Genomic DNA, 16,398 nt, shown 5'->3' on the forward strand with positions numbered 1-16,398 from the left:
TGTGCCATGTGGTTTTTAAAGGCAATGACATCATTCCTTTGCCTGGTAACTATGGTTACGCCTAGCACTTGCTCGCAACATCAGCATCCAAACAGATTTTTTCCTTTCTTCTCTTCCCCACCTGTCTCCTCTGCTTTTCCTTTCTTTCTCCTCTCTCCCAGCATTTATGATTTTGTCCTTTTCTCCCCATCTCTTCCTCCTGGAGATTTTCTTTTTTTATGGTTTTTGCTTACCTTTCTTTTGGGAAAAAAAACACCTTTGTGGTGCTCTCCTCACTTTCCTTGTTTTGTGAAACAGATGCGGAGGGGGAATTAGGGAATGAAAACAAACATGCGTGCACACAGAACCATAGATGACCCACAAAAACAGAGAGAACGCAGATGTAAGCAGATAGCTGCAGCTGCAAAGGCGGGACATATTTATCACAGAGAGCGATGCAAGCAGCGGAAGATGCTCAGTCAGACAGAAAACAGAGAGCAGACACAATGAAAGGAAAAGATCAGGCTGGTAAATAACCAGAGAGAGAATGGACAGTCACAGCTGAGCTCCTGGTCAGTGTGTGTACAGCGTACAGGTTCAAATCTGCATTCCAGTTTGATTCTAGGAATGTATTTCTGCAAAAAAAGTTGGAGGACAGTACACATCATTTTGATTCAATTCGTATGTGTTGGGGGGGGTTAAACAGATCCTATTCTTACAGTCCCTTTTCTGGTTTTCTTCCTTCTTTGGTGGAGGTCTGTAAAAGGACAAACAAACAAAGATGAGAGCAGAGAAGCTTGCCCAGGTTGACTAATTTTGAATAATCTTTCAGATCAGTGCTTCTTTTTCTCCTGCTTCTCCTAAATGTCCATGAATGGCGTGCATTTTCTCCTCCTTCATCCCTGTCTCTCCCCTGGTGATCGTCTCCCTGTGATGCCAGCGTCTGTCTCCCGCATGTAACATGTTTCCAGGTGGGTAGTCGTCATCCTCTCCCTGTGTTTTTCCAGCCGAGCCCAGCGAAGAGGGGAGTGTAAATGGGTGATGATGGTTGCCATGGAAACTGGCAGTCTTTCACTAGCCTACATCATGTGCTGTTGCATGCCGCGGATTGTCTTCATGAATATTTGAGCTTTATTAGGAGACAAGCAGCTAAAACTGTTCTCTCTAAATAGACACTAAGACGGACTGGTGAAGAAATCTGTAGAGGAGTGATTGTGGATGGAACGCTGAAAGGGGGCGGGGGGTCGCACCGGAACTGTGAGAGCCAGGTTCATGAGGTTAGAAGACAAAAATCAAGGACGGTTCCAGGAGAAAAAAAAAAAGGAAAAGAATAGGCAGAAAATAAAATGATCAGGTTTAAACCAGGTTAAATAAGTTTACAGCATTCAAAAAAAAAAAAAAAAATAGTGCAGCAGCCAAACAAGATGGCAGAGTGAGAGAACAAAGAGACTGAGGAGAGATGGTGGGTGACGTGCCATGAGAGCAGAAAATTAGGGCACTGGAGCTGGCTTTTTTTCCCTCCTTTTTTTTCCTTCTCATTTTTTAGAATATCCTGCAGTGATTTCTAATTAATCCCTTTCTGAGGGTTGTTTCCTTCGCCTGATAAACACAGAGACATGCATTCATGCAACAAGCAAGCCATGATTCACTCAGATTGCAAAAAGAGACTAGTAAGTATGCAGGGAAGTTGTTGCACTGCGTCAAGAAGCACAGATTTTGGAACAAGCATGCCCTTTTTTTTATTGCCAACCCCAAATTCTTGCTTTTATCAGATGTCATAAACGAGTTATTTCAACCATGCAGCACTTAAATGACAAATGCTCTTTCCTGGAATGCCCATGAGTTGATTTCTGCTGGTTCTTCACTGCAGACCCAGATTTTTGGGAGTCTTCTGCTGCTAATGGCTTTAACACCTGTCCCAGAGGTCTTGGCAGACAGCTGAGTGCCTTTCTCCTGCCAGATGTGCTGAGTTACGATCACAGTCAAATCCTGAGATGTGGCTCTGAAAAAGAAAAAAAGAAAAGAAAAACATTCCCATGCTCTTCCTTGTTGATTTTATAGTTAATAACTAGTTTGTTATTTCCCAGGGGTTCCCAAAAAATGCAGCTTTCACAGACACTCCTGATGTTTATGTGCATCTGTCTGTCTGTGCTCTCATGGTTGTGACTATTTAAAGCTGCTTTAGTTTTACTGGTGATGAGTTTGTATTTTTACCACTAAGATTCAGCTACAATTTCTAAATACTGTATTAATAATAATATGCTGTTTTTTTTTTTCAAAACTGCAATAATCCACATGAACTGCAGATTATTTAATGTAAATGTGACCCAATTCAAAGAAGATGAAATGATTAAAGGTTTTATCTTTTTTTATAACTTTGTAGGAACTTAGACATAAAAACAACAACAAAAAATATATATAATTATTGATAGATAGTTTGGCAATTGCATTGATTCATTGTAATTTCTAAGTTAATTTTCATTCTGGTTTTTATTTTTGCTTTTTAAATTCTTAAATACTTCATCTATCCGGATTATGCAGTTAAGGTTCACCAAAATGTATGGAAAGAGAAGGCATAACTATTTATCTTGAAAAGTCTTTCATCACCAAAGCAATGAAATTATGTCTGATTTTTTTTTTTTTTTGTCCTCACAAGTAAAAATTTGTGTTTTTTTTACCTAAGGTGGAGGCTTTCAGGAGATGGATTGAAACCAAAAAAATGTTTAATTTTCAGCAAATAAACAAGATTTTCCATTTTTGAGGATTAGTTTTATTCTCTTTAATCAAATTACTTGTTGCTCCATCTTCATAAGTATGGAAAGCATTAAAATAAAAATTCATGTACAAAACCAAACTCTGAAAAGTGTGAAGGGTAATCTTTTAACATGTCCAAATATACTTTGTATTTTTATACAACATAATGTTGCCACAAAAAAGAAAGGCATACAAATGTCCCCAGGAATCTTGTACGATTTGACATTTATCTACTTTTCTTTGAGCTTGTTAATTGATTGCTTTCAGACACTTGATGAAGGCTGATTAATTATCTGATCAAAGAGGAAACCAAAACCTTTTAAAGTAAAAGTTTTACTTAAATGTCTACTCAAATTTTGTCAGATAATAAATATTTGACATAAAAAAAAACAAAAAAACAATCCAACCCAGATAATTTTTTATTTGGGGAAAATATTTATATATTTTGACCCTAATCTACCTTTGAAATAATATATATTTTTTTAATATCTTCCATTATGTTACAAACCACCTATTTTATGAACTAAGACTGACCAGAACTGCCTGTTTAGACTCCTCTCAGAATTTGTGTTAGCTCACAGTGCTAAGAGGAAGAGGAGAGGTGGAGAGCTTCTTAATAGTGTACGCCTATTAGCTTGAAATATCCATGCAGCAGCTGCACCATTTCCGTGGAAACACCTGTCGCCATGGCGCTGAGCTGTCCACATGCCTCAGTGTCAGTGCCGACATGCCTCGGGGACAGCACATTCACAGCGCGAGCGCACCCACGTTTCCCTGCTCAGCTCATTTCTGCCACGTATAAAGCTCATGCATGTGGCACAGCTGTGAAACTGACAATGCTTATCAGGAAGCCTTTGATGAAACAAAGACGCACAAACTGGAGTCTTTGTGCATCACTGTGCAAAAGCATTCTGATCCCTCTTCCACCTCTGAAACCTGGAATTTTCCGTAACCGTGACAACCGCAGCAGAGATTAGCTAGTCTGTGATGTGCTGGGGGGTGTGGGAGCTGCATGTGTGTCAGTGCTGGGGTACCAGGCTGCTTATGGGGCTTATAAAGAGGGATTGGGATTGTGTGCTTTAAACGTGTATGTTGAAGAGGGTGCAGTGGGGGGAGAAGATGGACCAGATGGAGGCTTCAGATCAAAACAACAGTGTAACCCTCCTCCCGTTGTTTCCTCCTGATGAGCATTTAACCCCATCTTTTAGTCTGGATTTTGCACCTCTATCGTCATTCCTGCTTCCTGGTCCTCCCTCCCCTCTTCTTCGTCTGACTTCCATCTTCCCAGCTGAGAAAACAGGAGCAAAGAACTCTTGGCAAATGAGATGGAAAGAGGGGAGAAGGGGCTTTTCAGATGAAGAGAAAAGAAGGGTTTGCAGCGTTGAAAGGGACCATTGTTTTTGATCATTGCAACAGCTCCATCTCTGTGATTTAGCAAAGCCAGCAGCCAGCGCGTTACTGTGTCTCTTTAAATCAGGACGGGGTTAGCCGTAGCAACGTTCAGGCTCCAGTGCTGCATCTCGATGGCTGCCTCTTCTTTCAGCCAAATTCCTCCGAGCTCCCTGTTACTCTGCCTGAACTGCACATTCCTCTCAGATGAAATAATAATAAAGCTGACTTTTTTAGGAATTAAACTAATGGACTTTGAGGGGGAATAATACAACCAAAAAATGAAAAGAAATTTGCATTTATTCTTTTTTTGCTTCAGAACAGGAAAGCCTGAGTATTTTTTTAATCTGCTCTGTTTACCAAAAGAAACACCCTTTCATTGCTCTCTCACCCTGTTAATTTTTTACAAGGAACATCCATCTATAGACAAGAAGAGTCTCTCTGACCCTGAGCTTCATGGGAACAAATCACATTAACCTGTTTGTCTCTTTCAGGCTTTAATATCTGATCTTCATTAAAAAATATCCTCAGGATCTAATCACGCTGTAGAGTGATCTTCTGCTAAAGTCTACATTAAACTGCTCTTTGTCCTGTTCTGACCGCCTGCACAACAGAGCAGAGCTCTGTCCTCCAACATGTGCTGACCCAGAGACAGCTGCAGGATGGGAGGATGAAGGGGATGTGGGGGAGGGCAGAAAAGGAGGAAGACAAGGAGGCAGTAAAGGGAGGGGACTCCTCTACTTTGCTTCAGAGGGGTAGACGCACAAAAAAATAGGGTCAAACTGGCGCGGAAACTCACTTCCTGTCCCGCCACTAGTGGCTGATTATGTCACATCCTGCCTGGGCTCTTCCCTTATGCTCTGAAATAAGATCCCTCCAGCTCATTCTCTGGAACGAGAAAGCGTTTTCTTTATTCCTGCCACTGTGTTCCTCCGTATACAGTGATCTCAACATGACTCCTGACTGATTGTGTCTGTTTGCATGTACACACCATATCCAGGAAGCAATGATGACCGTCTTTCAGTCCATCCTGTGACTAATGTTGTTACTGAACACAGCAGCTCCATTGTCAACGTTCATTCTGCTTTAGCTTCTTCTCTTTTTGTCAATTCTGCTAATATGTGGCTAGTTTTTCTTTTCCACTGTCCTTTGTGTCGGGTTGTGTGTGTAAAATCAGTAGGAATGTACTTAATTAAATGAGATGGACTGGAAGGCCGAAAAAGGGACAGTCTTTCCATTCTACTGGATATGCTCCCGGACAAGAAATAGGTGACACATGGTGACAGTAGGGGTCTCTGTGAGGAACAGTCTTATAAATCAGCTGGTAAAGTAACTCTAAATCCCCATGGCACATGTTTTGTTCACTCACTTGAAAAAACACACCTCACTTTCCTTTGATTGTTCCCCAGAACGTGAAGATAAAAGTCCTCCAAAGTCTGACTAACCCTTTAGTACTTTATTGCTCATGACTCATCCGGCTGTGTGTGGGATACTCTCCTCTCCTCTCCTCTCCTCTCCCAGCCATGTTTTCTGCATATGTCTGTCTGCGTTGCCAGGCTGGACTAATAACTAAATATGTTTAGGTCACTCTGCTCTGCCAGCTCCGAGGTGCAGCCAATGATGGCAGCTTCGTGGATCTGCAACGACGATACCTCCATCGGTGATAGAGGAAAAAAGGAGAATCTGGGGCTGACAGTTGCTATGGTAACCGTTTAACACAGGGAGATGAGGGGAAAAGGAGTCAGCCATTTTGTGATGGTGAGTCTGCAGTGATGTTGAAGAACTGGGACAAGTTATAATCAATTTGATTAATTTATAAATCACTCTAAAGCTTAAATCTGGATCAACCTAATACATGGACTTCCACGTTAGCTGGTGTTGTAATAAATAACCCACCCAGTTCATAAATATCCAACTCATCTCCATCCTTTTAGCCCTTTTTTCCATCCTCCCCCATCATCTGCAGCATTGAGTTCAGACCAGCTCCCTTTGTTTTGCTCAGTGACGTCTCTCCATCTATTTATAGACTTGTTATTGTGTAAGACCATGTGAAAGGCCTGCAGAGCATGAGCGGTCCCCCACCACTGGTGGAGTGGTCTAAAAATGAAAGCCATGTAGCTTTAAAATGAAATGACAGACCATTTCTTTCCTCTTCTTTAATTATTGCTTACTTTTTTCTTAGTGAATAAAAGCCTTTTATTTAGAGTTACCACAAAAAATATATATATAATTCATTTTTTGTTTCAAAATAAGTGATCTTTATTGCATCTTCAACTTAAAGCGACATGTAACACAGATAAAAAAAAGCTATATCTCTGCAAAAATTGATTTTCTATGTAAACACCAATGAGCTAAGACATCAATTCAAAAATCCTATTTACTAAGAGACAGCTAAAGAGGAGATTTATGAAAGGATCCCTGCATCATTTCCTCTCTTTACAGCATAAGACTAAATGAAGAGAAATGGGGGAAAAATAAAAGTCTAAAGTTTTTGTTAGCACACAAATAATGAGATTAATGTCAGCTTGTAAGCATTAAAAGCCAAACCACACAGGGATATTTTTTAGATGATTTCATTTTATTTGAAATGTCAGTGTTCAAGAGAAAATAAAACAGCAATATAAATATTAGCATAAAAATAAGAGAGTAACACAGGGTGTAGCGTGAGGCGAGGGGCTAAGCATTTGATAAGAAAGATAATACAGCAGGATAGAGTAGTATTAATTCAGCAGCAGACGGACTTACACATATATAATATTTATAGTCATTTGTTCATATGGACAGAAAGAGAAGGAGAGGCATTCTTTCACAAATGCACAAGATAAAATCACCGCAAAAGAACAGTAAGAGGTTACAGAAGGATAGAAACATTTCTAGATATATCTTTTTTTTTTGTCTTTACAGGGTGATAAAAGATAATGGAGGGAGAATAAACACAAAAATATGAGCAACACATACCACAAGTTAACTAGTCTACGTGTGCCACTTGTTTTTTTTTTTTTGACTTATCTAAAGTTATCTTTAATCGTTTATTTACAATGAAGAGTTAGTTGGCTTCCATAGTGCTCAGTTACTACATCGCAACACCATTTGTTGAAGAGCATGTCACTGTTGATTTTTTTTTCACTGTGATCTTGTTAAGTTTCTTGAAAAAAAAACAAAATGCAAAACATTCCAGTAAGCCAGGCATTGTTGAGAGACTTTTACTTTGAAAATCTAGGGACATGCTCCCTGCTTGCCAAGGCCTGGCTCACACCGTCGACAGGACGTGTTTATTTACAGAAGTGGAGGGACGGGGGAGTGAATGTAGAGAGGTGAGAGGCAGACAGGCTCAGGTTTCCCTTTGATTTTGTTTCAGAGGGCCGAAGAGCGGCTTCTCCTCAGCGACAGGGATGGCTGTGCTTGGCTCTGTTGACCTCTGCCCGGGTCAGTGCATTAGTGAAAGCTTGGGGTGTGTCGACAGTGGTTCCTCTGTACATTCAGCGCGTAGAGCCGAGGTCATTTCCCACCCCCTTGGTTAATGTAAGGGTGTGAATTTCCCCCAGGGTGCACCCCCTTCCACTCCCTGTGACCCAGCCTGCAAGCTGCCATCGTTTTCATGCACTTTTCTCAGTGGCCGGACAGGATGACAAAGCGAAGACTTCAAATCCTTAACATTTCTACGCTATCGAATCACTATCTCCAAAAGAAGAAAACAATTGTTGTGTCACATCAAGAAGTTCCTTCAGCACCTCAGGAAAGTGAAGGGACGATACTCCATCAAGGCCCTAGAGGCTTATAAGGTGTCTAGAAACTCCTAAGCACTTAAGTTTACCACATTTACATGTTTCCCTAGAGAATAAAGAGATTGTGACTCTAGTAGTGTCTCATCTTCAGAAAACAAACAGTGCATTTCTAAGTTTGGCTCTCATTATGAGGGGAGGACACAAGGCAGGTGTGAGGACGGGAGGGCAGCGGGACATGCCATCTGGAAGGAACTAGTCCCGCCTGCTGAAGCCCCCATGGCTGTGCCAGCCCTTCCTCTGGGTGCATGCGCAGGTCATAAAAATATCAGAAGCTTCAATTCTTAGTCATTTTTTTTTTCTCTCTAACTATCATTACAAAAGTAGTTCTCATTTTTAGTCAAGCAAATGCTGCAAGGGCATTTTATTGACCTTGGATTGGACCGAGGACAGTAGATTGGGAATGTCCTCTTTGCTTTTGCAATGCATAGTTTGCAACTTGCACTATTTGGAGTGGTTTGAACCTTAGTAAGCATGCAGAAAAGGTTTGTAATAACTGTCAAACACCATCTCAGACTTTACAACCCTGCAAGGGGAGGGGGGCTATGAATGGTGGCTAGAGCATTTAGCAAAAGCGGATTTTCAACTTGAAAAAAAAAAAAAGAAATCCAACAAAAATGACTGCTTACAGCCTTGACATCCAGCAAAGTTCATTTCACTAAAATCTCTTTGTCCATAGTAATTTAAATTTTTCTTTGTTTTTTTTTTTTCTTCTTTTTTTTTAAACATTTTTTATATGTTAGAAAAAAAAGAACCCCCCATACCCTACCAAAATATCAAGCCACAAAGAATACATGAACAATACTAGACCTTTAACACAGCACGGGTTAGTAACAAACATCCTTTAGCACATTAAGATTCTCCGAGGAGAACCATCAGCGAGGTCCCCGTGGTCAAAGGGACCTGCTGTTTGGCTGTCATGAGCAGTGAGATATCTGCAGGTGGGGTGTGGGGGGTTGAATTTCTCAGATCCGGCCGGCTTCATCGTGACCCCATCAACCTTTACTTCTTCTCCTTCTTGGTGGACTTCTTCTTGGAGGCGGGGGTCTGGACGGCCTTGGGGGGCTCGGACTGGGCCGAGGCCTGCGGCGGGGGCAGAGCCTGTTGGGTGGCCTGCTGGGCCGTGGCCTGCTGCTGCTGCTGCGGGTTTGAGGTGAGGGTGGCCGTGCTGCCAGGGATGTAGACGTTCTGGCGGTAGTCGGGCACGTGCTGCAGGGTGAACTGGGGGCTGTAGCGGGTGCTGAGGCCCATGGTGCCGGGTCCGAGGGTGGCCGTGGCCTCACTCACTTCTAGGGAGAACAGAGACAGAGTGGGGGGATGAGGGGTAAGGAAGGACGGGAGAGGGGGGTAAAACATGTTAGGCAAGCGTTGGAAAGTGAGACAGTGGAAGCAGTGAAATGAAAACAGGTCAGAGAAAGAGATTAAAGCTTCTCTAAGAGATGGAGAGTCGGTGTCTGATTAAAGTAAAGAGGGTGGAGGGCTGAACCCAAAAAAATTAGGTCACAAATAGAGAGCAGAGAACAATGCAAGAAGCAGAACTAGTACTAAAAATAGTTAAGTGTGTGAAGATGCATTTATTGTGTATAAAAGAAAAAAAAAGCTGGCTCTGCGGTGAAAAAGGCTTTCTCTGCGCGCACGATGAAGCTGCTCAGCCCCATAATTCTCCCACAGCCCCTGCAATGCAGAGCTGGAGACACTCCCTCCCCCATCCTGTGGCTTCTCGCAGCATATAGTTTAACACACGCATGCATGTAGGAAGAATCCAAATATCTAGCTGTGGAAAAAGATGATAAAAAAAACCTCCCTGCTCCTGCTTATCAATGCTGATGTTGAGCATCGAGGGGAGATGACCTTCAGTGCTCTGATTCTTCAGCCTAGTGCTGCCTTGCAGGCTCCCATAATACCAAGCGACTTTTTCCTTTTTTTTTTCCTTTTTCTTGAGTGGAAAAATTCCACACAGCATCACGAGTCCATGCAAAAAGTGAGGGAGACATGATGTGCTAAAACAAACGCTGGAAACAATGAGCACATCAAATGTGTCCCTCTGTCTTTACTGCTTGTTCAAAACTGATTGAATTCTTCCATAGCCACAGCCCAGGGACGGTCTAAATGTGTGCATGCGTCATCGGCCTGCCATGCCCTCATTGCAGCTAAGAGGAGTAGCACAGAAGGATGAGGAGGCGTGTTTTGGAAGAAAAAACGCATCACAAGAATCTCTGTAGCTTTGCTTATAATAAAACAAAGCGTGTAATGAGTGTAAACATGCATCTCGCGTATGTTTGAATTTAACACAACTGCTGAGATGAGTTCACTGACTGTCTAAGCATTTATATCAAAGTGGATGGAGCACATATGAGAATATAGCCTCTAATCAAACAGAAAAACAGAGACGGGGAACAGGACTCACCGTTAGCGGCTGCCATCAAGGCTTGAAGCTGCTCTGCTTCAGTAGGGGGCTGGGGCCAAGGTCCAGTTCCCATGGCAACCTCAGGTCCTCCAGTCGCCCTGTTGAAAGGATGAGGACACAGCTGTAAGTCTTAGTCCATCCTTCATGTGTGTTTAGCTCAATGGCTTGACAGTTGATGGTTTACAGTAAAAAAGCAAAGCAGCTGATGGTGGACTCGGAAGGAATAACAGGGAGGATGTGCAGTTTACCAAACAGGCTGGTCTTAAACAAGCGCACACTCCCGTTGAGGCACGGACAAATGCATCTGCAAACACACGGCAGCGTCTTGGTGCCCTCACTGTAAAGGGTTCACACTTTCCCTGGAAAACCCATGAGCACCGAACCATCCAGTAAAACTGATTCAATAGTTAATGAGCCACCTCTAAAGGAGACAGACTCAGCAAGGGTTAATCGTTTCCATCTGGACAAACTCCACCTTCAAAGCACTGCTTCTTTAGAGGCTTCCATTTGCATGTGGGATTAAAGGAGAAAGCAGACATGATCTAGTGGGCTTGACAGCCCACTCCCACATGTGCAACACAACAACGTAAGCCCTGCAGCTGACAACTAGGTCACAGAGCGTTAATCCTGTTTCTGCTGCTGCCGTTGTCGTCCAGTTCCATGTTCACCCCTTCATTGCAAGGAGGTAGAGCATGAGATCTTTGCAGACTAGCCATTGTTTACGAACCTGAAGCCTGTCAACGCTGTTGTTTGCAGCTATGCTCACATAGAAAACCCTATCAAAAACCCAGTAGGAGCCTCAGTAGAAAACCCACAAAGTAGAGACAGAACCTTTTCACATTTATAGCTGTAAATTGAATCAAACCCTCATTGGACTTCACTAATGTACCATCTCTTCCTGATTCAGTTAAATAGAGGAAGAAAAATAATCGTATCTGTGTCTGAGCGTGCAGTGCTCTGCTAATTTAACTGTTTTGGCTTGTATTGCTCCTTATCTGGTGGAGGTCCTTGGTGAGGAGGAGGTATGTCACAAAAGAGAGAAGCAAGGCTGGATGTTAGGCCATTTTGTTTTCAGGTCATTAACAAGATAAAAGCAACATCTGTGAGTAGAAGAAGAAACAGATGCAGAAGATTTTGTGAGCGAATTAGATATTTGAACATGTAGATACTTTGTTCACTGCAAACTATTTGATACTAGTAAAGATGTTAGACTTTATTTTTAGACATTCAAGATATTTCACCAGGGTTGAAGTTGTTTACACCTTTCCAAACTTTTCTCAAAATCTGCACAGTTGAGTTTTTTTTTGACTCATTAAAGCTAGGATCTAGAAACAAGTATAATATTAAAATGGGTCAAAATCCTTTTGAGAACTTACATTGCACTGTAATTTTTGGTTGAAATTTTAAGGATGTAATTTTAAAGTTCAATGAATGTCGACCATTTGAAGTGCATTCATTGCCATTACTTTGGAAACAAAAATATGTCTGTGTTCTAAGTACTAGGATTAAGACTCTGTTTTTTTTTTAATGGCCCTGCTTGTTCTAAAATGGCTTTCTTATTTTGTTCAAATGTTGTTCCAAAATAAGTCCACTTATTGCACTATTTTTTTGGTCACTTTAATCCAAATAAACTCCAATTAGGTGTAAAAACTAAAAAATAAAAGCTATTTGCTCAGAACTAGCAAAGAAATTGGACTCCATGGCATTATAACATTCAATTTAAAGTAGTGCTGCCACAAACGATTATTTTAATAGTCGACTAATCACCAATTCATTTTTCCAATTAGTCGACTAATTGGGTCATACACAAACTGGATGTAAAGAACACGTCCTAACCATCATTAGCTTTAAAATAACTAAAAATTATACATATATATATATATATATATAGTCATTATCTGCAATATTGCTAGTGTGAATGCTGTAAGCTGAATTTAGCAGCTGAAGATGCTGAAATTGATAGCTAAAATCACTGAAGTTGATAGCTGAAGCTGATAGCCAGGTAAAATATTAGTTAAATGTAAAATTTGCCTAAAAAACAGAAAAAAGCCTAAGTTAGCTAAAAACAACTAGCATGCAGCTGAAAAAATTAGCTAAACTCCAAAATAGCCTAAAAAAGTCTAAATTAGCCAAAATAGCTTACATGTAGATGAAATATTAGCTAAACTGCAAATTAGCCTAAAAAAACGTAATAAATGCCAAAATAGTCCAAATATCTGGCATCATAACTTTTAACTTCACTACACTTTGACTCCACATACTATAAAATAACAACTAATTGACCATTAAATTAGTCGTTGACTATTTTATTAGTCGATTTGTCGTTGATTAGTCGACTAATCATGGCAGCCCTAATGTAAGGCAATTCCAACAGTTAACTTTTTTAGTTTCTTTTTTTTTCTTTTTGAATGCTTGTGTATAACTTCTCTCTTCTAGATTTTGATACCTTATGTTATCTTAAATTACTTGCTACCAGGACACATTTTACTACTTTCAAGTGATATTCTTAAGATTTGTGGTCTTTTTCATTTTTTGTAGTGATAACCAGACAGAAAACTACTGGCAGGATCTTTTTTGTGTCATTAGAGTTTTGTTGTCTTAACAAACGACAAGAAAAAAATTCTATTCCTTCTTTTACTGGAACATCTTTCTACAGTTTCCACTGGATTGTGACTTGCAAGTTAAATATACGAGGTGTAAACAAGGAGACGCTTTTCTACTCTAAACCAATTCAAAGAACTTCAGACAAATCGTTTTTCTCCCAGGATTGAAGTGAAAGTCAAGGAAACCTGGACTCAATGAGACAGGAATTCAAACAAAAAAAATAGGCCATGTTAAAACTAAGGTTGCCAAACTGCACTGCCAAAATTCTTGAGTTCTCATTATGTGCCAGAGAGAGACTGAGGGGAGAGGAACATGCGGTTCTACTGCCAAGTGGCCACAGATAAACCAGCTGAGTTAAAGTCTGCTTGATGCAGCATTTTTGAGCTGTTTTACACAGTTTAAGATAAAAGGAACGCTTCGTTTATGCTAAATTAGCCTCACAGTTTGCTTATCACATCCTGCGGTGTTGTAGAGTTTCCTGTGGTCAAGATTATCACTTCCTGTGGGCTGGATTACACACTAAGGGCTAGACGGGTGACCACCAGCATTTTCATTCTGCCTTTTGTAACCTTAATTGAAATGTTTTGTCTCCAAAGAAGGCTTATCTAACCGTTTTTCAGAGAGAAAACAAGTATGACATCACTGTCAAACCTAATTTGGATTCAATCAGAAACATAATAGCCTTTACCCGTCTGCATCAACCAATCCATGCAGACTCCATTTCCCCAAAACCAAGCATGACTCATGTGTTTCCTTCGTCTCTGTTTGGCGAATCACAGGAAGAAGCTGCGTGTGGTGGTGCTGAGCGGCGACCATCACAGACACACATTAAAGGCAACACTGCGTGATAAGCAGGTCTCCCAGAAGGAGAGAGGAGACCATCTCTTGGGCTTTACTGGCACACATATATGGCAGAGCAGATCTACAAAACACTGCACACAGATGCACCACAATCCTTTCTAAGCCACAGCAGGCATTGTGGCCTATGTGCACATTGATAAACAACGACCCCCATCAAACTTTAAGGGAGACTAACAGAAGCTATAGGTTAGGTACATCTACACACAGCACAGCACTCAACTGCAGTCCACTAACTAAAGGATTTCAGTCACTCTGCCCTTATCAGTGGATCAAATCTTTCTTTCCATTGAACATAATAAAAAAAAATAAATTAAACCAAACAAAAATCCTGATCAGCTGTTAAGGACAGAAAAGACTGTACAAGTTCTATGTCTAAATCGGTACCTTGTCCCACTTTTCGGCGTCCATCGTATGTGTGTACCGTACGGCATGTGGGGACTAAAAACACAACAAGTTATACAGCCTGACAGAACCAACGTGTATTGATTGAGGGCAGTTTTACATGTTTGCCTCAACAGCTCAGTGTGTGCTGAGTGTGTACTGTCCATTTGAAGTACCTCACGTCTATCATTTATTTATTTTAGAAAAGCTGCAGCGACTTTAACACTTTCCTAACACTGAGGGAGTTTTTGATGCAGAGGCAGTGTCAAGACAAATCTTTCTGCACATGAATCGTTTAATCTAAACAACAGCACGCACGCTCTCTAACAAAAAGGAAAATTACACACACTCACACTTTCCTTGTCGACATTCAATAATAAAAAAAATAATCTGAAGTATCTGATGGAGGAAAATGAAATGGGAGCAAGATGGACAAACACATTTCCCATCCCCCATCCAGCTCTGGTCACCATCCCTCATCAGCGGTACGGAGTGATGGCGCACAGGCTGAGGGGAGTGCAGAGAGGAGAGGAGCGGTGGGGGAGGGGAAGCTGCGGCAGCCATTTTGTAAAGCAGCCTGGAAACAGGCAGGGATGCTCGTTCAGGAGGCTTATAGCAGGAAACCAAATTCACCCGACAGCAGATCTAAAAAGTCTGAAGCTACCAGCGCTTGAAAATAACTGTTATGACTTTTTCCTCATTTTCGCTCTGTCTGTAATAAAGTGTGTAGAAACCACTGATCATTTCATCAAACATGTTTACTCACCCACTGGGTCCTGGTCTCTGTCCCTGGGTAAAGCGCCAATCATTGTTGGGGGGCTTTTGCTGTGAAGAAAAGATAAGAGCCAACATGAATCGATGGGTTTCTCAGCAGCAGCAGTGGCAGCAATATTTATGCATGGGTTTGTTTTGTGGTTCAGGCTCTTGCAAGTGATGAGGTGTGTTTTTGTATCGTTTTGTGCAATTTTGCAAAAAAGGTTTTTCAAATGACCACATGTGTGCAGGGAATCATGTTCCTATAAGTTACTGCACACGGGCTCAGACAAATAAACACACTCAGGGAGTGCTTAGACTCAACATTGGAAGAGGAAAAGATCAAAGTAAATAAAAAAGTCACCAAAATTGCAAGTTAGGTGATCCTACAATTGGACAACGAAAACATACCAACTGAGACAGATTGTGAAACAGAAATTGAAAGGATTATTTCAGTGGATATAGAAAATGAAGATCAGTTACAAAATAAAAGCTATGACACTGTTTGAAGTACCTGTGTAGCTCTTATTTCTAATAAATGTCAAGGTCACACAAAGTCCTTGTCAAGCACTTTTGTTTAGCTCATGTGGCTCTTGTACCCCTATATTGTGGCTCTCTGGTAAAAAAATTAAATTAAAAGTTTTTTATTTTTTAAAAGTATTTGGAAAGTAAAAAAAGTCGACTCATTCACAAACAGTTGAAGGACTACGTATCTCTCTATGAGACTCCTGACTACAGTTCCCATAATGCTCCAGCAATCCATAAAGCAGTTCTCATATTTCACCAAAGTCAAACTAAAACATTTTGACAGATTTTCAAGTGCCTTTTACCACAGAAATTAAATTGGAGAATTCATAATTAAGACGCACCAGATAATAAAGTGGATTTTATATTTTTAAGCAATATTTATGGATCAAAAATACAATAAGTTTACTTAATTATCTCTAATTTAATTTTGGTTAGTTTGGGTTACAAATTCCTGATAGAGATGGGCCCCAAACGGAAAAATAAACTGCATATAATTTTTTAAACCACTGCTATCATTATTTGTTGCATAGGGATAATCCCATGTGATACAATGTCTTTTATTTTGAAAGGAAGTGAACCTCTATTAAAATTTATTTTACTTTTTGGTTTAAAAAAAAGATTTTATGTTTATTTGTCTTTGCCAAATAAAAGCTAATGCATATTTATTATGATAGTAACAAAACAAACAGTAACAAAAATTAAAATTTGTGGGGTTATTTTAAGGTTGAATGAAGACTTTATGGCTCCTGATGGGACGTAGTCAATGAGAAATTAACTTGAGCGGCTCTTTTAGCTTTAAAGGTTGCAGACCTCTGGTTTAGCTTGTGCAAAAAAGCTGCAGTGGTTCCAAAACACATAAAAGATTCTCCTGTCTGTTGGTTCCACTGGACTCCCGTTCATCTCTACCTCAATGCTCACGTCTAGATGTCTTTTCCATCTCTCTAATTCCTCCCCTCACTC

The 16,398-nt window shown here is 40.6% G+C and overlaps 1 protein-coding gene across 34 annotated transcripts in view; it reads right to left on the reverse strand.

Moving 5' to 3' along the window:
• Nucleotides 1-6,679: 6,679 nt before the first annotated feature.
• LOC112153685 (protocadherin gamma-C5) overlaps nucleotides 6,680-16,398 on the reverse strand; it is a 529,198-nt gene continuing 519,479 nt past the window's right edge. For 16 of the 34 annotated variants that reach the window (XM_036213896.1, XM_036213872.1, XM_036213895.1 and 13 more), the window contains exons 2-4: nucleotides 14,924-14,982; nucleotides 10,312-10,409; nucleotides 6,680-9,193 (exon numbers count right to left, since the gene is read on the reverse strand). In XM_036213896.1, the coding sequence (XP_036069789.1) occupies nucleotides 8,907-9,193; nucleotides 10,312-10,409; nucleotides 14,924-14,982 (444 nt within the window). In that variant the 3' untranslated portion in view covers nucleotides 6,680-8,906. Of the gene's footprint in view, nucleotides 9,194-10,311; nucleotides 10,410-14,160; nucleotides 14,215-14,923; nucleotides 14,983-16,398 lie in introns of all 34 variants that reach the window. The other 18 variants (XM_036213889.1, XM_036213885.1, XM_036213883.1 and 15 more) reach the window with 3 other exon arrangements.

This window comes from Oryzias melastigma, linkage group LG10 (assembly GCF_002922805.2).
Source record: "Oryzias melastigma strain HK-1 linkage group LG10, ASM292280v2, whole genome shotgun sequence".
NCBI classification, from domain to species: Eukaryota; Metazoa; Chordata; class Actinopteri; order Beloniformes; family Adrianichthyidae; genus Oryzias; species Oryzias melastigma.